The 25,123-nt window shown below is 40.3% G+C and overlaps 1 protein-coding gene across 1 annotated transcript in view; it reads left to right on the top strand.

Annotated features, from left to right (window-relative positions):
* Window positions 1-24,676, top strand: part of LOC122789234 (mitochondrial import inner membrane translocase subunit Tim23-like) — a 551,726-nt gene extending 527,050 nt beyond the window's left edge. The window contains exon 7 of the mRNA XM_044056517.1: window positions 23,079-24,676. Within this exon, the coding sequence (XP_043912452.1) occupies window positions 23,079-23,194 (116 nt within the window). The 3' untranslated portion in view covers window positions 23,195-24,676. The remainder of the gene's footprint in view (window positions 1-23,078) is intronic.
* Window positions 24,677-25,123: the final 447 nt, after the last annotated feature.

Raw genomic sequence — 25,123 nt, 5'->3', positions numbered from 1 at the left:
TCTTGCTGGTGACTCCCTTTTGGCCCAGGCAGTATTGGTTCCCCCTTCTTTCTCACTTGTCCAGGGGCAATCAGCACAGGTTACCTCACCGAGTGGATATTTTCACACAAGACAAGGGATCTGTTTCCATCTCCATCTGTCCACTCTTCAGATGGCACTGTGGGTGATAGAAAAGAGGTGCCTAAAAGGGATTAAAACCTTAAGGACATGCTCTGGGTTATGTAGGAGGCCAGGAAACCCACTACCAGAAAATCATACATGTCCAAATGGAAAAGATTTTCTGTCTGGTGCCTCTCTTGCCATGCAGATATACTATCTGTGGGAGGGTCCTCTGGTTCTCTCGTTTGTGTGATCTGCTCCATGCTGGGTTGGTATATTCTTTAGTTAAGTCACCTTTCAGCTATTTCTTCTCATCTGCCCTTGAATCCACCTGTGGCCAGACTGTTTGCGGTCAAGCAATTTCATAAAGGCATTCTTCATGTTAGGCCTCACAGGAGACTTATTCCTTCTTGGGACCTCAATTTTGTAGTTGAAAAATTGACCCAGGCTCCTTTGGAGCCTGCTTCTTCAGTTTCCTTACAGCATTGTACTTGGAAAACTTTTCTTTTGGCTCTTAAGAGTGTGTCTGAACCTCAGGCTCTCATGGCTATTCATCCTTTTTTAGTTTTTCATAGAGACATGGTGTCTCTTCATACTAATCCTTCTTTTATGCCCAAGGTGGACAGTGAGTTGTACCTTAATCAATCTGTTCATATTCCTTCCTTTTTTCCTTCTCTGGAGTCTGCCAGTGAGTAGGTTCTCCACACCTTGGTTTTTGCATAGACAGTTCGGTTTTATTTAGATAAAATTAAGGTAGTTAGCAGATCTGAGCAGCTTTTTGTTTCTTTTCATTCCAGGGCTTTGGGTTTGGTTAGTCTCTAAGCAAACCATCTCCTACTGGATTTCTAAAGCCATTCCTTTTGTTATTCTTTTCATTGCAGATGTCTTTCCTCATGTGTAAAGACACATTCTGCTAGAGCAGTTGCCTCCTCTGGTACTTTTTTCAAGGGTTTGGATACCAAATCCTTCCTTGAAGTTGCTACTTGGACCCTCTGTTAATACTTTCACTAAACATTACAGTTTGGATGTTATCCTGCAATGGTTTGTTAAGGGCTGTTCTGTGCCTTACTCCTCCCAGGCTTCCTCTTAGCCTCTCCCTTATGTAAAGAATACTGCAACAGTCCTATGGGAGGACATAGTACAGTTGTGTAAAATTTTACCGTGACCGTAGATGTCCTTTTCACTGTAGCAGTATTTGGTCCCTCCCTCCTTCCCCCTCTGTTCTAGCAACTGCTGTGTATATTTGTGGCCTGCCTGGCCCAAGGGGTCCTTTCTGGATGTACATGTTCTCCTCCTCCTGGGTCTTTTCTGTTCTGAGAATTTGCGTCCGTGCATCAGCTTTATCCTCTACTCCTCGCGCAGGGAGCATATGTATGGTGTACAACACTTCTAAGACTTAAAGGCTTTAGTATACTGGCTGAATGATGGGCTATCCTTGGCAAGAGATCCCTTTTGTAAAGAATACTACAACTTGTGAAGAAAAGGATATCTACTGTTATGGTAAGATTTTACACAACTGTACTTTTGTCAAAGCTGCCTTAATAGGTGTATTGGTTTATACTAAGGAATGGGTTCAGTAGATGTTTAGAAGACTAGCTACTGTAATTCTCGCTACTTACTTCCCCTCTGTATAATGGCTGTGCAGATGGCCTGGCGTAAATTCGAACCCCAATCTACATGACAGGGGTAGCTTTAAAGAGATTTGAGGAGCTAATTTATTTTGCATGGGAGGGATAGGTTCCTGACCCAGAGACTCCCCAGACTCTGGAATAGACTGCCCATACATGTCGAGCAGAGTGCCTCTTTGGCCCTCTTCAAAAGGAACCTTGATGACTGGATGGGATCACGTCTGTCACCCTGCTACTCAGGGGTCCAGGGAAGTAAATACTGTGGGAAGAAATAGCCAGGGAATTGTTATGTCTAGGCTTGTATAGGCCCTAGGGCCGATAGCCTAGTACCAACCTATGGAGTGGGCATTTATTCCATAAGTGGAGGACCCTTTGAGAGAGAGTTTTATCAGGGCAGCAAGGCACCATTAATATTTTGATGTAGGTGTATGCCCTTAAAGCATGTATTGGTGGTACTGACAGATTACTAAATGTGTAAGAGGTCTAACAAGATTGGGTCCTTTTTGCATAATGGGCCAGAGGTCACAGCATAAGAGTTGTTAGGAGACAAGAGTGCAGTGATAGTTTTTAAATGCTGTTTAGATTAAGAAGTTCATTCACGAGACTTTTTGATCAGGAATCTTTTGAGTCTGTCATGTAATATATTTTGATAGGTACATATGCTGAAAGGGGGCATTATTTTTTTATTATGGATCAGATTAGGAAGGAATAGGGGATAGTAACTTCTTTGGGTCTGGAGGATATACCTTCAGGGAGTAGTTAGCATAAGAATTCCTATTGATTGTTGCTCTGTGGCAGTTAAACAAGTGTTCACAGTCTACGAATATGCCACGGTCTCTACAGATAGTCAGATTTGACTAGGGTATCATTCATATGGTAGGTATGGGGGAGGGGTGGTCATGCTTTCAGTAGACTGCACTCACCACAGAGTTCAGTATTGCTTTCTCTTTTCTTGGGGTGCGGGTTGGCTTTAGTCCATGGTCTTGACATAAGGTGTTAGTATGAGCAAGTCTTGGTTGTAAGATGTAGAGGAGTACTATAGAATTAATGACCACATCGGGTTTACAGTCATCCACAAACTTCGTTAAAGACCCTTAAAGTGTACTTAAATGTCAGTGAAATAAAGTTGAAAACCAGTGAACCTAAATACTGTACCCTGTGGGACACCACTGGTGGACCAATCTTTGAGGAGAATGTGCCACTAACATAATCTGTATGTGTTCTGATTGTGGACTAATTAACTACCCAGTGGGATTATATAGGGGTTAATAGTTAAGCAAGTGAGCTTAATTAATACCAGATGTGGAGTGTTATAGAAGGCCTTAGCTACATCCAGGTATGGAGTGTATACCATCTTTCCATTATTCAGTGTTTCAGTTATTTCTCAAAGAACTCCACCAGATTTAGTAGACAGGACTTGTTTCATAAAACCAGACCAGTTCAGTTTGAGGCATTGTCAGCTGCCAAGATCCTTATAAGTTCCTTTATAATATTTTCCATTAGTTTGCAAACTATGCCTTCATGGCTGTTTTCCAAGTCTTAAGCATATTGGGCGTAGAGGCTAAGATTGGAAAGATTTGTAAAAGAAATCTATAAGACTGTGTTTGTTGCTAAACTAGGAGACAACCTGCTATGTTTTAAGGACCTATAGGGATAGTGTTATTGTTGTTAGAGAGGGTATTTAGGACCTGTTTGAAGATAATTTCAGACAAAGACAGGGGGTGAGTGTAAGGAGTGGTGTAGCAGAGAGGTAGGACTGAAGAGAACTTGGAATTCAATTTGGTAAAGTTTATGTAGGGTTTGTCCTGAGCATTGGAATTTGTGCTGCTGTATGGTATTAGCTCTATGCATTGTTGGGTGTAACTTCTGAAGTTCCTAATTAATGCTTTATGGTTGAGTTTGGAAGAGATAGCAGTATTGTCGGAGACCTTTTTGAGTTTGCATATAGAATTGGGGGATTTGAGTTTATTCATTAGTCCAAGAAGTTCTTTCCTTTTATTGTAAAGTTTGCTTATATTAGGGCTCCATCACAGGGACCTGTTCTAAAATTTGGCAGCATACTTTTGCCAGATTGGGACAAAGACTTCATTGCAGGAGGTAAGCTGGATATAGAAGTCAATGCTGTAGGCGGCTGCTTTTGTTATGAGATTTGTGAGCAGGGAGCTTTTGGATTTCAAGTTTTTTGAGAGTGCGATGAGGTTTGCCATGGAGTAATCCCTCAATGCACTGAGGTTAAATGCAGTCCTAGTTAATAAACCATTGTGCATATTTGTTCTTGGTTTGTCTGCCATTTTATGGTTTGGTAGCTGAAATAAACAAGGAAGATGTGTTGGGTTCATTCTGATTTACTGAAGTCTCAACTTTTTGCTGCAAATCCCCAGGACCTCTTCACAAGCCTATTTTCTTGTTGCCAGTCAGAAAAACTTGCAAACACACAACAGCATCATTACATTGTCAGTGTGCAACTGGTAAGTCACACCTTTCCCACCTGTAATCTGTTCACAGCATGCATGCATGTATGTATGTATGCCTGCCTGTTCGTGTGTACGTGACAGCAATGTGATTGCTTAAAAAGATTGATGTATCCAGTTTAGGGAGAACCTTATACTTAGACAAAAGCTTGTGTGTGTGACTGTGGTTGTTTTGAAGATGGGACTACATTTTATCCAACTCTGTAATTGTGATCAGTATAAGTAAACCAGTCTGCTATATGAGGCTTCATAAAGTTCCAGTTCCTAATAGATGATGCCAGACACAGCATACAACACAGCATGGCAGATTTGTATAATTGTCTTTTTTTGGTTGCTGCTCTTCATGTTGAAATTGTTTCATGGGTACAGAGATGTGCAACTCTTAGTGACAGAATCACAGTAGACTGCTGTCAACCTGTTAATATATCTGTGCACCTTAAAAGGAGGTATGCCATGAACATAGAAAAATGTGGCATGTTATGCCAAAAAGGCATTATGTAATGTATTTTCAAATTAAATAGTTGTAGTATTAACAGATTGTTGTTTGTGTAATGCTGCGCAGCCATAACAGACTGCATGGTGTCCTCTTTACATATGGTTGGCACAGTGCAAGAGTGATAGGATGGCTAATCACTCAGGTCATAAAACTTGTTGCACACAGAGGCATGCAGTCTTGACTTCTTGTATGACAGCTGTGTTACAGAACAGCAGTAAGCACTAAAATAACATAACAACTGCTCTAAAAATTACCACTAATCAGGAAAAAGTATGGACAAATGTCAACCGGCAGTATAAAGCATGTCAAAATGTCTTCACCTGAAGTCCTGCTTTGTACTGTAAGTGACAAAAGAGCTCAACAACAGTAAAATTTTTCTAACATTTGATGTGCTTGATATTGCCTGTTTACGTTGGTCTCTAGTGCTCTTTTTCCTGATTACAGCTCTGTTATACCTTCACAGTGTTAAAATTGATCAGTTAAATCATACATGTGATCCCAGTAATACAATACCCAGAATCGGCTAATTACGGTACTTAACAGTTTTTATGCAAAACCATGACAGATTCCACATGCTATCTGAAAATATATACTTAAACATATAGAGTATATACCATTGTTGTTGTCAATAAAAAATAGATATATAGCCTCACAAAATGATGTGCCCTCACCTGCCAAAATACTGTAGAAAATGTGCTGTTGAAAGATGCAGCATGTTGTACACTTTTCTTCCCAGAATACAATAGTTATTGCACTGAATCTGTGCTGCAGCCATTGTGCACTGGGTACTTAAGGTAGACTTCACACACTGATGTTCCCAAAATACAGTGGTCATTTTATTAAAATTATGGCTTTGTTGCAGATTGGGCATTTAGGGTGCAGTTTATGCACTGTTGTCCCTAAACACTATTCATTTCAGTAAGACTTTGCATCCATTGTATGGTGGATACTTGGGCCACATTTTAGGAATTGTCACTATGTACTGTTTGTTACAAGGGTGAAACCTCTCATACATTACTTTCTGAATAAGTATTGTGCACAAGTTTGGTCTGCTGTACATATTTACAGATTTGCATATTAAGAGGTCATTATTCCCCTCCGCTAGTCACTCATTAGACCCATTATAGAGTACATGCCCCTTTTGGTATGTACCTCACAAGACATCTAAAACAACTGGAAAGGCCACAGAAATACCTCACAAAGATGATTACTGGCCTCAAGCAGATGCCCTGCGCAGACCTTTTCAAAAAACTGCAGCTTTACTCAATCACATATTGCCTACTCAGAGGCGATCTCTGCCGAACACACACAGCTATGTCAAACCCAGAGCTTTTAGACATGCTCCACTTAAAGAAATCCTAATCCCTACAAGCTACACGCTCTAGAGACCTAAACCTTGCCACCACAATAAACAGAACATGCTGGAGAGATAGATTCCTGTCCCAGAGATTTCCCATACTCTGGAGCAAACTACCTATCTATATCAAACAAAGCTCTTCATTAGCACTCTTCAAAAAAAATCTTGATGATTGGATGGGCGATAGGAAATTCACCCCAGGTATCACTTCTGTGGCTCTGTTTGACAGTGGCACAGGAAAATAATTTTCTTGGGTGGCGAAAGCCAGGGTACCTTTTGGCTAGGCTTATATAGGCCCTAGGGCCAGTAGCCTAGTACCTACCTATGAACCTAAGTTTAGATAGAGTAAAATGCAAGTATATTACATTTGTCAACAGGAGTCGTTAAGCCTAAATAGTCTGCCATTTAAGTGCATTTGACATTTTACTTCCCCTCCATCCCTTTGCCCACCTGCCTTTTCACCTTTTCAGCGCCTCAGTGGATTAATTCTCTATCACCCACTTTGGAAGCCTGTTTTGTGGATCCACAACTCTCACAATGAAGTGCTTTCATCAACTAAGGGAATTGTTGTTTCACCAATATCTACTGTCTTTGCCATTTCTTTCTCCCCTTTCTTTCATGTTAAGGATGGGCCCTTCTCATCTCCCTGACATGAGTTTGTATACCCTTATTACATCTTCCATTATATCTTTCTCTTCTGGTCTCTGAAGAGCTCTAGCTTTTGGGCATATCTTTTCAGCCCCAACCCATTCACCCTTCCAATGCTTTTCCTCTAGACTTCCAGCAGGTTTGTATCCTGTTTCATGTATGGCCTCCAGAACTGCACCCACTACTGAAAGTGTAGCCTTACTAGGGCTTAGAGGAACAGGAACATTATCTCTTTGTGATGCTTATCCCCCTGAATATACACTCCAGCTTTCTGTTTGTTGGTGACACTGACCTGTCACCTTGCTCTTGGTAGTCCAGCTTCTCTGTCGTAATCATTCCTCATATCCTCTTCCTGTTCTGTCACCTTCAGTTCCACTAATCACAGCTGATGTTTCACATCTAGAAGATTATGATTCAAAAAAATTGCTTTGTATTTTTGTGCAAGGTACTTGCCGCATGGACAGCCTTTCCAAAATCTTTCTAAGACTCTTTCCATCACCATTCACTACTGTCCTTTTTGTGTGAATTCCATAGCAATTGATCTTGTTCTCAGTTCCCTCAGGTATGTGTGAAGCAAATTAGTTGAAGAGTACTGACCCTAGGACTAAACCCAGCATTTGTTACTTTGTTTATGCCTGACGTGATTCCTCTAAACACAGTGTCCTGTCCTACAGGTCATCCATGCATCAGTCCATTTTTTCATTTATTGTCCAGTCCCCATCTCCTTCAATTTTCTTGTTAGCTGCCCCAATCCAAGGCCAAGTCAAAAACCTTGCTGAAGTCTAGGTATACAGTGTCTGCCAGTTCATCTGTCATGTTCTACTCTCTAACCCAGTTATAAAACTAGTCAGGTTTAATAAGTGACTTTGTCTCCCCATGAGCCCTTGTTGGTTGTTGTCCTGGAGGTTGCTGTTTTCTAGGAAAGGAACAAGCTCTTGTTAAAAAGAAATCTTTATTAAATTATCACTTATGATACAGGCAATCATAAATTTATATAAGTGAAAACATACCGTATTGACATAATCCCAGTTGCAAGCATTTTACATCACAAACCATAATGACACAATTTTAGTTGCAAACATTATACATCACTTATCTACCCAATCATTGTCAGACATTACCTAGCTCATTCAGGTCGTGCCTTCTTTTAAACCTCATTCCTCCCCTATATGAATTGTAACTACAATTCCCATTTTTTCCTATGTAATTTGCCCATACCCATTTCTGAAGTTCCCAGCTCCAGTTGTATGTTACTGGTACTATATTCACTACTTCTAGTACAGTTGATTTAGACTTTGATTTTTAGTTTATAATAATTGCTTTTTTGGAAGACACCATAATTAGACCATGCAAAGCCTCACTATGCCTAGGCAATTCCAGTTCTGTATCATAGCTCAGAAAAGTAATTTCCCTACTTACACCAATTTGCTTACCCAGTATCTGTGATAGAGTAGTCTGTAGGGAATCTTAAGTCTGCCAGCTCATTACACTCCCAGAAAATATGTTCCCAATTAACTGTTTCTTCCTCATCACACCTTCAACATTTGCTTGCCTACCTGAGGAAAAATTCTCTGGTGTCTACTTGGGATATAAAAATATCTATGCAAATATTTCCAAGCAAAAATCCTAAATCTTCTAGATTTTATTGCATGTTTGAGAGACAAATGGATAACCCCTATTGTTTCTTTGTGAATTGCTTAGCCAGTCTCTTCCCAATCCTTTCTAACCTCCTTTGAATTATTCTTATAGTTATCATGCAATATTATACATGCTGTATTAATTATTCTTTTTTTAACAGCTCCTCATCTAAATTCTACTAAAAACTCTACCACTACTTATCTTTTGTTTAGGACCCCCTATTTATTTCTCTTTGCCTCTACCTCTTTAGTTATTTGCTCCCAATATCTTTTTTTGCCAGTTTTCTCCAATAAATTCCAGCCCCTCCTACCTACTTTCTGTATCCCTAAATGAAATCATCCCTATCGGCAGAATCTCCTTTCTCAATTCCCATGTTGGCTTATTTCTTGTAATACTTTCTGCTGGTTTATGAATATAATATTCTGTATGATTATTGTTGTTTTCCTTAAAGGTCTACATCCAAAATCCCAGTCTGTCCTTGTTTCTTGAGCTTTCCCCTTGTTTCAGCAACATCCCTTTTTACTTTCCATTATAGGTTTCTGCTTGTGCTATGTATAAGAGCCTTAACTGTGTAGCCCTGAAAATTGGGTAATACCAATTCACCTTGCTCTGTTGGAAGAATCCGCTTATCCCACTTGACTCTTGCCATCTTCCCTCCCAGGTAAAATCCTTCAGCTCTTTATAAATTGTCCACAGTTTCTTCTCTGGTTGACAAAATATGCCTTGACTGTATATAAAACTAAAGGGACTAAAACATTTTAACTGCTTGTATATCCATATAACAGAGCTTCCAATTTCTCAGTTTTTGTTATATCCTTTGTTTAATCTCTTCCCACATATCCTTAGCAGCCACACCAGAATCATTTTTGATCCCCACTCCTAAAAACTTCATTTTATCATGTCCCCATAAATGTGGATATTGCTGAACCAATTTGTGTGTGGGTACACAATTTGCTGCTATTGCCTTTGTTTTAGCTTCATTACTTTTTGTATCTCAAGAAGATTTGAAACTTATCAAAATCTTCCACAACCCTGTAATGTCCTTGTCTGGTTTTATCGGGTATAAAATAATAGCATCTGCAAATAGAGCTAGCTTTTCTTGACTGTCATGCCAATTATTTTTGCTGAATTTCTGATTCCCTTGTTTTACTTGCCAGTGGTTCTGAATATAATGCAAATAACAAAGGAGAAAGAGGACACCCCTGCCTGGTTCCCCTGCTCAAGCAGAAATTATCAGAGAGGAACCTACCCACGTTAATTTTTGCCTCCAATCCCTCATATATCCTCCTAATCAATCTTATAATTTTATTAGGGAATGCAAATGCTTCTGATGCCTTGCTCATAGTCTCAGCTTACTCTGTCAAATGCTTTCTCTGCATCAAGACCCACCAACAACAGCAGTATTTTCTTACATTCTGCTTCCCTCTGGAACATCAATGTTTTGTTAATGTTGTCAAATGTTTGCCTCCCCTCCACAAAACCACATTAATCCATGTCTATCAATGTTGGCATCACGTTTGCAATTCTTTTAGCCAGTATAGACCTCAGCACTTTATAATCATGATTTGCTATTGAAATGGGCCTGTACAAGGATGAACCTGATGGATCTTTTAACCCTCTTTAAATATTACAGCAACCACTAACTTCTTCCAGGATGTTGGTACTTCTTCTCCTGTAAAATACTGTTAAACAAAACCTTCCAGGTCTTTATCAGTTTTTTTTTTTCCTCCTAGCTTCCATACTTCCACTGGAATGCCGTCTATTCCTGGGACTTTCCTATAGATTTGGTTATACATCACCATTTTATCTAATCTCCTCCTATTCTGTTAGTAATCTAGTTTCATCTGCCTCTAACCATGGCATATTTAATCCTTCCATAAACATTTCCATTTGTACCTTTTCATGATTACCATATTTCTCTTTATACAAACTTTCATAGAATTTTCAAAATATTTCTAATACTTCTACAGGATCTTTTGTTATATTCCGTGTTATAGGCTCCCTAAGCTTGGCAACAGTCCTTTCAACTTTCTGATGCCTGAATTGTTGTGCTAAAAGATTTTGTGCTCTAGAGTTCTTATCAAAAAACAGTTGCTTAACAGCAGTCTTTCTAAACTCATGCATGTTATCAAGGTAATCCCTTATTTTCTATTGAAATTTCGTGGAATAGATTCCCTCTCCACATAAAGCAGAGTACCTCGTTAAACCTTTTTAAGCGCAACCTGGATAACTGAATGGGGAACAGAAAATACACCCCTGGGGTTCCACCTATGTCCCTACTGGACAGTGGCATAGTGTGCTGACTTGTTGGAACATGGGCTAAATTCTTGGCTAGACTTGTAAGGGCCTTAGGGCCAGTAGCCTAGTAAATTCCTATTATCCTATGAAAATTCTGCAGTTACACCTCTTTTTCTGTGAGATCCCCCCCTATTTTGCATTACTTGAACATTTGTCATTCCCTCTAATTCTTATTTCTTAACCATATCTCCCTTTCTTTTATTTCCACCCTATTTTTTTTAGCTCCACTTTAGTTTTATCCCTTTCCCTAGCTATATTTTCAGAAGAAATTTCTATCTTCACTAATAGCGCCTGAATAATTTCCACCACCCATTCCTTAAATTCCTCTATTTTCAACAAATAGATGGGAAAGTGCCAGTGTCTCATTTTTATTTCATTACTAAGCAGAGGAAAAGATATGCCGCGGTGGTACGCGGTAGCATTGTTACCTCACAGCAAGAGGTTCTCCCATTCAATTCTCTGCTTGGCTTGGGAGTGCCTTCTGTGTGGAGTCTGCATGTCCTCCCCGCAGTTGGGTAGCGTTCGAAAGACATGCGTGCGTAAATGGGTGTGTCTTCGTTGAAGGTTGGACATCGAGCTGGCACCTCGACGTTTCGTAAAAATCTACTGCCAATCATTAGCAGACCGGAGTTCTGCTGTGGTGACCCCTTAACCAGGAAAAAGCCGAAAGACAAACAACAACCCTCTGTTTTTATTTTTAATTATTATTGGCACATGATCTGAAATAGTTATTGGGTACATATGAAGACCTTCAGTTAAATGTATGTATTACTGTGAAATATAAATTCCATCCAGCCTAGACCAGTTTTTGTATCTTAGGGGAATACTATGTAAATTCACTCTGAACGCCTAGTACTGAATTCACATCTTCCATGCCAAATATTTTCAAAAATTTCTTCAAAACTCTACCTTCCTCTCTTATTTTTCCCTTCTGGGCCCCAGACACATTTTCACTGTTACAAATCAAATTCCAGTCCTCACCTGTAAGTAATATTCCTTGCTGAAAGCGGAGTATTTCTCCCCAGAATTTTCTTAAACTCCATTATAGTAGTTTTAGGTGGAATATAAGCCAGTGTTGTCATCCTCCTCCCTTGCCAGAAGTCCCTTAGTGCTACAAATCTACTATTACTATCTCTGTATTCTCTTCTATCACTATTGGAGCCCCTCTTGCAATTAATATAAGTACTCCTCTTTTTCCTTTGTCCCATGTATTCCACTGAATAACCATCCTTAAAACCTTTCTTTATCAAATTCACATGTTCAGTTCTTTCCAAGTGCATCTCCTGTTGTGTAGCTATTTGCACTCTACATTTTAATGTAGCTCACTGCTCTCTGTTTTGTATTCATCTGTGAGACCACTGATATTTAAAGACATTAGCAGAAAGCATTATTGTATTAAAAAGTTATTACTGCCTTTTGTGTGTAATAGCTTTTGTGTTACATGCATACACTGTTTGGCAGGTTGATCTTTTATACAATTGTTTCTTATCATATCTGTTTGAGCCTATGTCACATCTTATAAAACGTTTTGTTTATTGAAAGTCCTAAAACATACCTCTGTATGCCCTAAAACCTATTAACTTAATAATAACACACGGAGCTGTGTACATTTTCAGATATTGATGTTTTATCCTCCTGATAGGAACAAATGTAACTGACAGCTGCACACATAGACTGAGTTAACCTAAAAGAAAGGTTATCTATGCTAAGATGCATGGTGCAGCCTGTGCTTCTAATAAGTGCTGTCTGGTTTTGTCTCATCTTTATAGCTTTCCCAGCTAGGTAAACACTTGAATGCTTTTCAATGAACATGATCTAGCCATTTTTCTTTGTGAGATTGTCTCCTGGAGACATGAGGACCAGATACAAAATCGCTACTAAGCATACATTTGTAGAAAAAAGCCTTATAATATTCAATATTCCTTTTCATTTATTTGCTTTCTCTTAAAACTTGTTACTAGAGCAAGCTAAGGGCATTGATATGGTTATTCCTTTATGCAGGGATAAGAAAAAGCACACATTTTTCTTTTTTCATGCTCTTTTAACCAGACTTTTCCTTTTTCTTTACATTGCAGTGCCTACATTTCTTAAAACAGATCAGGGAGGAAGAAAAAACTGGAGAACCTGTTTACTTTAGTATCCCCATTACACTTAAAATAACTGAGAAAATGTTACTTCATAGCATGCAAAGAAAATTATGCACTATAAAAGTAGTACCATTAAGGAAAAATGTTTTTACTTAACTTTTTCTCTCCCCTCTCCTAAGTATTTTTCCAAGCATTAATGACAAGCATGTGCTTTACAGCCCTCTACAAGTTTAACAGAGTCCAAAAAAGTCCAATATTTCCAGATTTTCTTGTTGTCATGGTTCACAAATATAATTGTTTTGTAATCCCACATTTGTCAATTTCCAAGTTAATGGTTTTAGTTCTGTTCCTTTCTCTCTCCCATATCCTGTCTCTGCTTCATTTCTAACTTACTGTCTTCTAGTCAATTCTTGTGCTTTTTTCCTTCTCTCAATCATTTTCCATTGAAACATTGGAAAATGTTTCAATGGCACAGTCTGTGTGTGGTCTTTATTACCAGAAGAACAAGAAACAGAATCTCCTGTTTCACAAAAATTCAAAATCATTTTTTGATTATTTTGAGAATAGCTGGGTTTGAATTTCATGCCTACTTCTCGACGTTCTCTAAATAGTGGCATAAATGTACTCCTCTTCTGCCTAGTGGACAATGAGTAATCATTCTCCACAAACACTCTGCTGTCTTCCAGTTTTAGTACTTTGTCCTTCTGTCACAGTTTTGTCAGAATCAACTCCTTGTGCTGGTAGGATTTCATCTTTACTATTAAAGGTCTAGGTTGCTTTCTCATAGCGAGATTTGAAGCATGCACCCAATGTGCATTTTCATTTAACAAGTCCCACTGTGGATTACCAGCCCATTTGCTTATTTGTGCTTTCATAAAACTAATAATATCTTCCTTCCAGCTTCTTGGGTACAGCAGAAAATCTTATGTCTTCCCTACGTGCTCTGTCCTCTAATTCTATTTTTTGAAACATTTGTTCTTGTGCAGTCTGATATTCAGCCAGCTTTTTCGTCATTTCGACCTGTGATTTTTGCAGTTTTATCACCTTATCTGAATAGCTGTTTAAGGCTTCTTCCATTTTTTTCCAGTTTTTGTTTGAGTTAATATACTGCGTCAGTGTTTTGTCTATGTTAATCAGGTCATTGTAGAGTTGTCTTGTGCTTTCCTCTAGGTTACTGGAAGTCATGTTTGGAGCTTGCATTGCTTTTTGCTGAACAGCTGCAGTACTTTTCCCAGTCAGTGTTTTATCTTCACCTTTTGAAACTCATTTTCCTTCAGGTCCTTTTTATTTTTGTTCCTGGCTTCCAGGCAGTGCACTTTCTAGTCAGTTACTGAAATTTACCCAGGAGTATAAATCCACTGGCTTTCTGTGCTAAGTTCCAGTTTTCACACTGGGAGAGCTAGAATTAAGCTGTTAGTCAATGTGCAGCCATCTTGGAAGTCCCTAAAGAAGACACCAAAAGTAACCAGCCTTTATGTCAGTATTACCCATGACATTCCCTGTCCAGTTCTATTATGTTAGCAAGCCTATAGTTCCCCTTATGTTTTCTGCATCCCCACCCCTACTGCTATAGTTGCTGTCTTCCAGTCATTAGCATCTTCTCCACTAGCCACTGATATACTTAGGATTTCTGTCTTGGGAAATGTCAGCACACTGGCCACATACTTGTGGAGTCTAGAAGGCAGCCTACTTTGGTCTTTGTGCTTTTTCCTTCTTAAAATACAGCCAGATCCCTCTCCCTGCCTGTTGTCATCCTGCCCTGACTCCATCCCAATGTGGCACCCCTTGCTTTTCTTCATAATGACTGAAGCAAAATGTACATTCAGTTCCTCTGATTTTTCTCATTCTTCAATGATCCTGTTTCCCCCGTCTTTCTCATCTTTCTGCTCAGCTTAGCAAGGTTTTTCCTTTCTGCTGTATGCAAAAAAAAGTTTGCCCCTTTTATTGACCCCTTCTGCCAGCTTCTCTTCAGTTAGTGCCATATTCTTTGCTGTCTTACTGCTCATCTTTCCTTGGAGTATACCTTCTCTACTTACCCACCCCCTTCACCTTCTTAATGGCACATGATCATTGTTGACTAATGGAACTTCTACTCCACCTTGGTCAGAACTAATTGCCTCTCCTTTTTGTTGCAGTCCTCATGCTCCAAGTTCGTAGTCGGTAGTCATTCCCTGTCTACCCCAGAGCTCTGAATACTCCAATTTGCTACTGACTGATTTGGATCACCAGTGAATGTAACCTCAAATTCTTACTCCATTCCTATTTGTCCTTCATTTTGCCTTCCTCCTCACTTGACATGTCTCAAGCTTAGTCCTCTGTTTGTCCTCAAGCACTGCCTTAACTTTAACAGTTAACATGCTTTTACCCTAGGTTTTGCCCCTGCATACTCCCTTGTCCATTGACAGAGTAGTGCTTCTCATGTAAAGCTGCAGTTTGGACAAATTTGCTCATAATTACTAAGCACTACAGGCTACATGCTCAGTCTAGAAGTGATGCTATCATCAATATGGCAGCTTTATAAGGCCAATTTAGCTGTCCATCTTTTGGAGTAGTTTTGTGTCTGCTTGAAATCCTGCAAAAATGCAATGAATACCACAGCAAAATTATTTATTGAAGAAAGATTTCAATACTTTTTTCTTCCCATGCACGAGACATCAGTCAGTGAGAAGAGATGTAATCCAGGCATTGATCAGTTTTTTTTTTTTTTGCCATCCTTACTCCCCACCCCACCAGTTTCTCTCACAACATTGTGACTCATCTGTGCTCAACAATAAAAGGTGCCTAATCCCAAGTACAGATTGTGAATGCACTGCTTAATGTAGGAACACATTGGAGTAACCCCCCGACTCTGTTGAGCAGTACTTAAATAAGTTGCCTCTGTCCACTGTGGAGTAATGTGGCATTGGTTACCCAAGTCGCATCTTTCCCCAACCTGGTCTGTGCCAGATCACTGTCTGAGACCATCTGGGTCATAAGTGCTTTTTATGCTTCTGCACCATACAGCCATCATGTGTACTGAGGAAAGATGGTAAAAAATGTTAGGGTGCTAATCATAAGAATAGATATTCAAAAGAGACTCTTGTTAAATACCTGCTTGCCAACCCATTTTGGATTTGGAACAAGAAGTGGATCAGTTTTCATAATCTAAATTCATGGTTCTTGTAAAAATAGTTTATGGTGTGCATTCGTAGGATCATAGGAAGTTACTAGCCTAATGATCCAGGGGCCCTTACAAGCCTAGCCAAGAGTTTATCACCAAAAAGAAACCTTAGTCAGCACCTGTCGCCCCTGTCAGTGAGGGACAAAGGTAAAACCCCTGGGTCGAATTTGTGGTTTCCCATCCACTCATCAAGATTGTGCTTGTAGAAGGTCAGTGAGGTACTCTTCATAGCCCATAGGGCATTTACTAGGCTTGTGCATGTTTGTGGCTTATGCCAGGCATAGTTTGGGGAACTATATGGTTTAGTGCCTATATTGCCCCATACCTACTATACCCATCTGTGGTGAACTGACTGAGTCTGTTTCTGGTGTCTCTCTCCCGTATGAGGGATATCATCCATTGGTCAAGATTTCTCTTGAACAAGGCCAGTTTTCGATTTTACAAGGCATAGTGAGGTTTTTCTATCCCATCAGCATCCTTTCCAGCCATCATTATTTAAGATGAATCTGTCCCTGCAGTGTCTCCGAATGCCTGTCTATCGCCCTGTTTCTTGATTGAGGTATTTTTTTTCTCTGGGCTTTTATCATGAAATCTGGTTTTCAAATCTGGGTTATGTTAGGCAAAGGTCACCTGAAAAGCAAAGTAGAGCATAAGCATTTGAGACAGATACAGCTGGAGTTCAGTTTTTGCACCTTTTGTGCTTTTTTTTTATCCTTTGAGTTCTTCCTTCTTGGCCTCTTTTGTGGCCTAGGTCAGATGGGGCATTGTATTCCAATCATTGGTCTGATGAGGCATTGATGAGTGATGATGTGATGAGGGAGACTTGATGATCCCTTGATCTAGATGAGATGAGGAATGATAAATGTCCAAACTACATGGGTGTGAAGGGGTTCCTAACCTACAGACCTGACGCTACACTGGGAACCTGGGGTCCCTGGGTCCCCAGGTCTATCTTCTCCATTGTCAGTGGATCTGTGGATTGTCACCTATTTGGCTTTTGGTTGTTTTGTTGTTTTTTTTTTTGGCATTTTTTTTGCATTTTTGGTTAGGATTTTTAGGCTTTGCACCAGTTACCAGTTCTAGTGAGGATATCTGAAGGATATGTGTGTTCTACTATTTTCTGTGTCACTAGGCAGTTGCAGTCAGTTTCAACTACTTTGTCACTTAACCCTCCTGTGTTTGCTTGTACTTTGGAAAAAAGTATGCCAAACAAGAGTGGCCCAGGACTGCAGCCCTGGTACACACTTGACACCACTGCTTTGAGTCTGACAGGCGCCCCACTCTCTGACTCTGTGACCCTGTGGGTTCACTCAGTGCAACCCATCTTGTGATGTATGGGTTAACATTTGCTTGATTTATTTTTTTGAGTTTTTCAATGGGGGGGGTATATATTGTAGTGGGCGCCAGATAGAGGTAGGGCTGTATGGACTGCCTTTTTCCCATCAATGGCCTGGTTGTTGTGAAAAAAAGTCAACCAAGTAGAAGGCATGATCTGCCTTGACAAAGCCAAAAACTGGGATGGATCCAAAGTCTGCAAATTCCTATCTCTTTATATGAGGTCCATTATGATCCTCTCTCCATGGCTTGCAAGATAAGGCTTGTCAAGCTAATGGGGGGGGGTAATTTCCAGGTGGGGAGAGGCCCGCCTTTGTGAAGTGGGACCACAGTTGCAGTGCGCACTCCCTGACGATCCATCAGAGAGGTAGACTATGATTAAAACAGCTGTAGCTGTGGGGTTTAATAATCCTCATTGAGTTCGTGGAGCACACAGCCGGGGACACCATCAGGTCCCATGGATGCTGTGTTTTTTGCTTTGGAGAGACATGTGGGAAGTCTATTCCAGAGACTGGGCAGCCTCTGAAAGACAAACCTGTCTCTCCAGCAGGTTTTGTTGATGTCACATATTAGATTCAGGCCTTTTGAGTAAGTAATGTGTGAGGAGTTAGACTTACGGATATGGAGCATCTCTAGTAGGGTAGGGTTCGAGATTGCTTTGTAGGCGAGAAACAGATCATCTCTGTGCAACCTGTATGATACCATATAGAGTGATAATGATTTGAGCCTGTCCACATAGGATGGGTGTTGGAGGCTTTGGATTCTCTTTGTAAGGTATTTCTGTGGCCTTTCCAGTTGGTGCAGATGTTTGGAGCAGTACATACCAAATGGGGGTGTTGTACTTGATTATTGGGCTAATGAGAGAGGAGTACAGAGAGGTCATAACCTCTTTTTTTCTGGATGCATTCCCTTTACTTATGAGGTGAACCAAGTAAAAGGCTTTTCTGACCATTGCCGCTACATGATGGTCGAATGTGAGATTATCAGCCTGAGTACCCAGGTTTCTCACCACAGGTTGTGTTTAGGGGATTGCCATTGATGGTGGATCAGTAGGGGCCATGTTTTTGCCGAATGGTATGATGATACATTTTTTTGCATTTAGCTTGAGGCCATGACTTTGGCACCAGTCATTAGTTGGAGTGAGACCCTCTTGCAGTACATTAAACTCATTTGGGGAGTCCATGACAGCACCCAGCTTACAGTTGTCTTCAAACTTGGTCAACCACAGGTTTTTTGTCTTTGCCTGGACCTCCGAAAAGTAGATGCCAAATAGTAGGGCTCCCAGGACAGATCCCTGGAGAACTCACTATTGACAGGTCTGCTATCAGAGGTGGAGGCACCTATTTTGACATTGAGGGTCCTGTCCATGAGCCAGATGGCCACCCACCTGATGAGATAGGAGTTTACACTAAGTTGTGTTAGCTTTTCGATGATGCCCAAGTGAGGAATTGTGTCAGAAGCCTTGGCCTTGTCAAGGTAAGCTGTATATACCAACTTTTCTTCATGCAGGGCCTTAGTGACTATCTCAAAGAAGTCAACCAGGTTCAACAGGCAAGATCTGCCTTTGACTAATTTGAACTGTGTGAGGTCAAGTGCTTGGAGAGTACTTATATCCTTGTTTATGAGATCCATAATAATACACTCCATGGCTTTACAGATCAGACTTGTCAAGCTAATGGGGCAATAGTTTCCAGGGTCAGTAGTGGCACCACCTTTGTGCAAGGGGATGACAATGGCAGTTCTCCACTCTGCTGGAATGAAGGCAGTACTTAGACTGTGATTGAATAGGGTGCTCAAAGGTGAAGCCAGTTCTTGCTGGAATGGTGCAGAGTACAGCCTGGGATACTGTCAGGTCTCGTGGAAGCTGTGTTCTTTGCCTTGGATAGGGCCTTTAACACATGATTTGTGGAGATGTGAGGTGCGGGACAATAATCTGGGATGTCGAAAGGGCCTTTCAGGGGGGGTTGAAGTTTTGACCTGAATCTGTCTGCTAGCAGGTTGGCTAAGTCAACAGAATCAGTGTAGGTGATACTGTTAAGTACTAATTCGGAACAAACCTGTGTTTTGCCATAGAGGTTCCTAATGTAACTGAAGAAGGCTTTGTAGTTTCCCTTTTTCAGAGGCTAGTTTCAATTCATAATTGGCTTTGGAGGTTTTCATTAGTGATCTAATTTGCTTGTTGAGGCTAAGGAGAGAGTTTTTCCAATTTGAAATTTGTTCCTTTTTGCCCTTGGACAACAGTTTCTTCCTTTTGTTGTAAAGCCTGTTGATAGAGGATGTCCAGCAAACAGGTTTGTGTTTCTTTGAGGAGCAGGTTTTAGTTCTGTTGGGTATGGCTGAGTCCATGCAGTTGTACAGGTGCTTGTATACTGCATTGGCGTACTGTTCAGCATAGTTATCTTCATCCTCTAAGGGGACAGTGATGTGAAGCTACAGATACCCCCCCCCCTCCTTTAGGAGGTTGTAGTCAGCTGTTGAAAAGTTTTTTAGCTGGATTACGGCTGGGGGAGGGTTGGGTGGGATAGAAACTTTGAATGAGACAATCCGATTATTTGATCTCAACAGGGAAGAACATACTGTGGGAGTGATGCAGCAGTCACCCATGTTGGTGAGAACCAAGTCCAGAATGTTATCTCCCCTTGTGGGGGATGAGACAGGCTGGTCTAGTGCATTAGAAATTATGAAGTCAAGGAATCATTAGGTGAGTGCATTAGTGCAGGAATAGTTCACCTAGTCTATATTGGGGTAGTTGAAGTCACCAAGGATCAGGGTGTTGGGGGGTACCTTGATGGATTTGAGTAGATCCAGGTAAGAGGAGTGGGTGTCTGGAGTCATGGAGTGGGGTTTATAGCTGGCTATAACTTGTATGGGTGTCTTGCCCAACTGTCAGTTGCACCTGGAGTAGTTCCAGTGTCATGCTGGCAAGCCAGTCTGAATGTGTGCCTGTCCTTAATGAAGTCAGAGACTCCACCACTCTTAGTCTTCCCGACCTCATTTTGGGGTTGGATTGTGTGGAATGAGGTATAGCCTGGTAAGACAGGGGTGCTCTCCGCAGCCCTGAGCCAAGTTTCCGTGACCACACAGACAGTGGCATCTTCCCATGCAAGGAAAGCCTCCAGTGAGTGCATTTTCAGGCTAAGGCTCCAAGCGTTAAGCAGCATGACGTTCAATTTGCTTTTTAACAGATCTTTTATGTTGGAAGATTTGTCTTTGGGACATTGCCTAAAAAAGGCACAGTGGGTGGAGGTGAGAGCCTTGGCCAGGATCCAGAATCCCACTGGTGATAGGTGGAGGCCAGCTCTGGCAAAGCATTAAGGTCTGTCAACCATGTCATCCCAGGCAGACAGATACTGAATCCCCTTAGAATGACACCAGAAACTAAGACAAATTTTGAAGTCCATTATTTTTTGTTGGTATTGTAGTAACATCCTTGGTGAAGGTAGGATGCTGGTTAGGGCTAGGGTCATACCTGCCTGGGATGCACTCTGAGAGCTCAGTCCTCTCTCTCCATATAATCCAGGGAGGTATGTCTCGAGTCATTCACTCCAACGTGGAGAGACTTAAGTGCGTGCGTGACGTGGCGGATTCTGGCACCAGACAGACAACTGACCATGACCTTCTCCTTGTCAAGTCTGGTGAGGGGGACATCTGTGTGTCTCACAGTTGAGTCGCCAATGACTAGTATGTATGATTTATTTTTATGCTTTGTGAGATGAGATGGTTTATTGTTTTGCATTATGGGGCTGTATTTGAGAGACACTGGTGTGTTGTCTGCTGTGTGTGGAATGTTTGTGTGTGTTTTGGAGGTCTCTGCTGTTTAGGTAAGATTTTACTGAGGACCTCTACGTATGTGTGTGGGTGTCACTTAGCTGTGTGATATGAATGGTGTGGTGTTTATGCTGGCAATCTCCTCTGTCAGAAATACTGACTGTGGTGCAAGAGAGCTTGGATTCCAGTTACTAATGTATATGCAATTCTCTCAATTAGAAGAATTATGTGCTAGGAGAAAAGGCTTGTTAGTAAACATGAGGCAGTTGCTACACTGTCTCAGTATGCCCATGTCAACTAGGCTGGCAAGAGAAACTGATGGGAATCGTTCAGACATAGTGTTTGCATACTTGGGCGGACTTATGGAGAGAGGGTTTTGATATCAGTTTGTCCACAAGAGTCATCATCATCTTCTTTCGGCTGTTCCCGTTAGGGGTCGCCACAGCTGATTATCTGTTTCCATTTCTTCCTGTCCTCTGCATCATGCTCTTTCACACCAGCCGTCTGCATGTCCTCTCTCACCACATCCATAAACCTTATCTTAGGCCTTCCTCTTTTCCTCTTACCTGGCAGCTCCATCATTAGCATCCTTTTCCCAATATACCCAGCATCCCTCCTCAGCACATGTCCAAACCAACACAATCTTGCCTCTCTTGCTTTGTCTCCAAACTGTCCAACCTGAGATGACCCTCTAATATACTGATTCCTAATCCTGTCCATCCTAGTCACACCCAGTGCAAATCTTAACATCTTTAACTCTGCCACATCCAGCTCTAACTCCTGCCTTTTTGTCAATGCCACAGTCTCCAACCCATATAACATAGCTGGTCTCACTACCCTCTTGTAGACCTTCCCTTTCACTCTTACTGGTACTGTCTGTCACAAATCACTCCTGACACTCTTCACCACCCATTCCATCCTGCCTGTACTCTTCTTCACCTCTCTTCCACACTCACCATTACTCACCTCTCTTCCACACTCACCATTACTCTGAACTGTTGATCGCAAGTACTTAAAATCATCCACCTTGACCAACTCTACTCCCACAAGAGTGCAGACCACAAAAACCTTAAATGTAAAGTAACTGGTCTGAAACACAAGTGCTAAAACCAGAACTTACACTAATATGTATTTGAGCATATTGTTATGAAATTCTTCCTAGAATAATTAAATATTGTACTTGCCAAATGCTGTTCTTATGTGCGACACTGAAGCCATAGCACAAGGCCATGCATTTGCCTTGTGCAGGATGACATCTGTCTGCTAGAAGGACTTGATGGTTGTTGCCCCTAATGAGTAGAAAACTGTATGTTATGGTTACTGCTCATGAGTTTTATTCAAGTATCCTATAGAGTCCACTTGCACAAAGTGACTTCAGAAATTCTTTAATTTTGCAGTTTTATGCCAATGGTTTACAGGAGTTATTGGATTTCATAACTGCAACCATTTCGCAATTTACAGGCAGGAAGACGCATGCATGATGTGTATACACACACACACACACACACACACACACACACACACAATTTTCTGACTGCCACTAATGAAATGATGGCAAATCATAACATTTGTGTGCGTTTATTTTTGTAGTTTTCATTTGTGGTTTGAGATTTTTGGTAAGTCTCTGAATCAAGACATTCTCATTATTTTAAGTATGTGGTGATTTGACAAAATCCACCCAATCAGTACCTTTCTGCAGAGTAGCTCAGAGGCTTTGTTCTGGCTGAGTGACTTGATCACAGATGCATAGTACATTTTCTTTTTTATACCTTATTTAGAAAGATGTTATGCACATTAAAACTGCCTCCTGACAGTTGTTAAATTTCAATGGGTAGGATCTTATTAGTGTACTTTTTTGTTTTGTTCATGACAGCTGAAGCTACTGTTAAATTTATCTCAGTGTGAAAAAGGTAAATCTCTGCTTCATAAAAGGGAGAAAATGAGACTTTTATCTTATACCTCTTCCAAACCTTTTATTTGCGCATTACACTGTTAACATAACTAGCCATAAATATTCCTTTCATTGTCAAAGCCACTTTTTTAATGTTTATGCTAATCTTTACTAATTAACAACTTCTGTTTTATTTGTACAGCTGGACTTCGTGGGGCAGCAAGAGGTGGGCTTAGTGGGCTTTTGCTTACTGGCCTGTATGCCCTTTACAACAACTGGGAACACATAAGAAACTCATCACAAAGGATTTCGCTTTGAGCAAATGCACACAGGACCTCAGCAGGAAGTCATTAATCAGCCCTTGAATGAATAAACTTTATTTTCTTGGTACCTGTTTGGATTATAAGAATAAATTTATTCCTGAGCATCATATGGTTGTTTTACAAGAGTAAAAAAAATAGGAAGAGCAACTACTGTTCCATGGCATTCTTGCTGCTCAATCACCAGTAAGTTGTACTTGCTCCTGAATTCCGACAGTTGTCATAATTTATAATACTAAAAACTTGATTCCCAGAAGATGCTTTTGTATGTGCGCATTAAAATCCTGCAGTTTCACTATTTCATCAGTTATCTTTCCTGTTGTTTTAAATGAAATGTGGAGGAAATTGTAACTCACAAGACAGATACAGATCCCCACTCTTGAGCATAACAGGAATTGAAAGCACATCTTTATTTTTCTTAAAATGTTTTAACAGTGGACCTAGATACTGTTTAACAAGACTGTTACTGAAAATTTTGTGATGTAAAGTGCACTTTCTTTAGACTTAAGTGTATGACTATATTGGCAAGGGGTTTCTTCATAGAAAATGAGAATATGCACACAGGTGACATAGATACTGGGAAAATTCATTGTGACTGCAACTTCTCTGTATGGCTCCTTTAATTCTAGCCACATATAGTAATTGCATACTGTCCTACTGAAATTGCATATGAATTCATGATTCATCACCCTGTTTGAAATTGGTAATAGTTTTATTTTCCAAAACCACCTTCATTCAGCTTTTGATAGTTTTTGCGCACACCCTTGCATTGTCTCTCTCTCACACACACACACACACACACACACACACACACACACACACACACACACACCAGATTCAGGTTGCTAAACTGCTTACACAAGTTTCTACATGGATAGGTTATCAGTAATCCTCCTGTTTGCTCTGTTTAGCAGCTCTTTTGTATGTATAGTCTAGCCTGGCCAAAGTATCATGAGCTGTTTTAATTTTGCAGCATACATCTAACCTCTCCTTGCTTTATGCTGCAGAGCAAGGCCTGACATTTACGGTACCATCACTGATAAGTTATGTACCAACATTGAGGTACCTGGTTTCAAATAGCTGTGTCAGAAATGTGCATTTAGTTGTTTTAAAACATTAAATTGCCCTTAAGAGAAAATGGCGTGCTGCCTTTTTAGAATTAGGATTTAGTAGTACCAGTTAACTCAGATGCACATATTGGCTGCTAAGAATATGGTATTATACTCCAACAACAGCAAACCACATTGCAGTGCTCAAAATATATATATTTTTTTATCTCCCCTCTCTTATTTAGCACTAGTGAAAATGCCAATGATGTACCATTTTGTGTAATAGCACAGGCAGATCTCTGAAACGTTTAGTGCTCTGTAACCATCTGGACGGACTTTAGACATATTTTAAATTTGAAATGTTGCACTATAACTTCGTAATGTAGTGCTATTCTAAAAAAGTTGAAACATGAATCTTAATTTGAAAAATGCCACCTTGAGTTCCTGGTCTTCTGTTAGTTATTTCTAATATGATGTTATGTTTAGCCAGTAAATGGGTCATAGTCCAGAACATTGTTGACACAGAACAATAAGGAATTTGTTTAGTCATCATAGAAGTGTCCTTTTCCACGTGGGTATAAAAGAAGCAAGCAGTTTTCTTTTGTTGTGAGGTTTATCTGCCAAGTTTGATGTTTCACGTCTATTAGTTTAAATGAACTCATCTGACCTATGAGGGTGCAGGCCAGTGCATCTAAGAGTTCTCCAGTAAAGTTAAACAAAGACCATAATTATTTTTCAGCAGTGGTAACAGAATATAGTTAATATTTTGTAATTAAACTTTTGTTTTTTTACAGATTTTTTTTTAATTTATGTATTTCCCCACTCATACAAAGATGCTTAAATCATGCAATATAGCAGTGTTTCTTTTGTGCTTTCTT

Source organism: Protopterus annectens, chromosome 14.part0, assembly GCF_019279795.1.
Source record: "Protopterus annectens isolate FY-2018-M chromosome 14.part0, PAN1.0, whole genome shotgun sequence".
Lineage (NCBI taxonomy): Eukaryota > Metazoa > Chordata > Ceratodontiformes > Protopteridae > Protopterus > Protopterus annectens.
The sequence above is the reverse complement of the archived record's forward strand: the minus strand, read 5'-3'. Positions and strand labels throughout refer to the sequence as shown.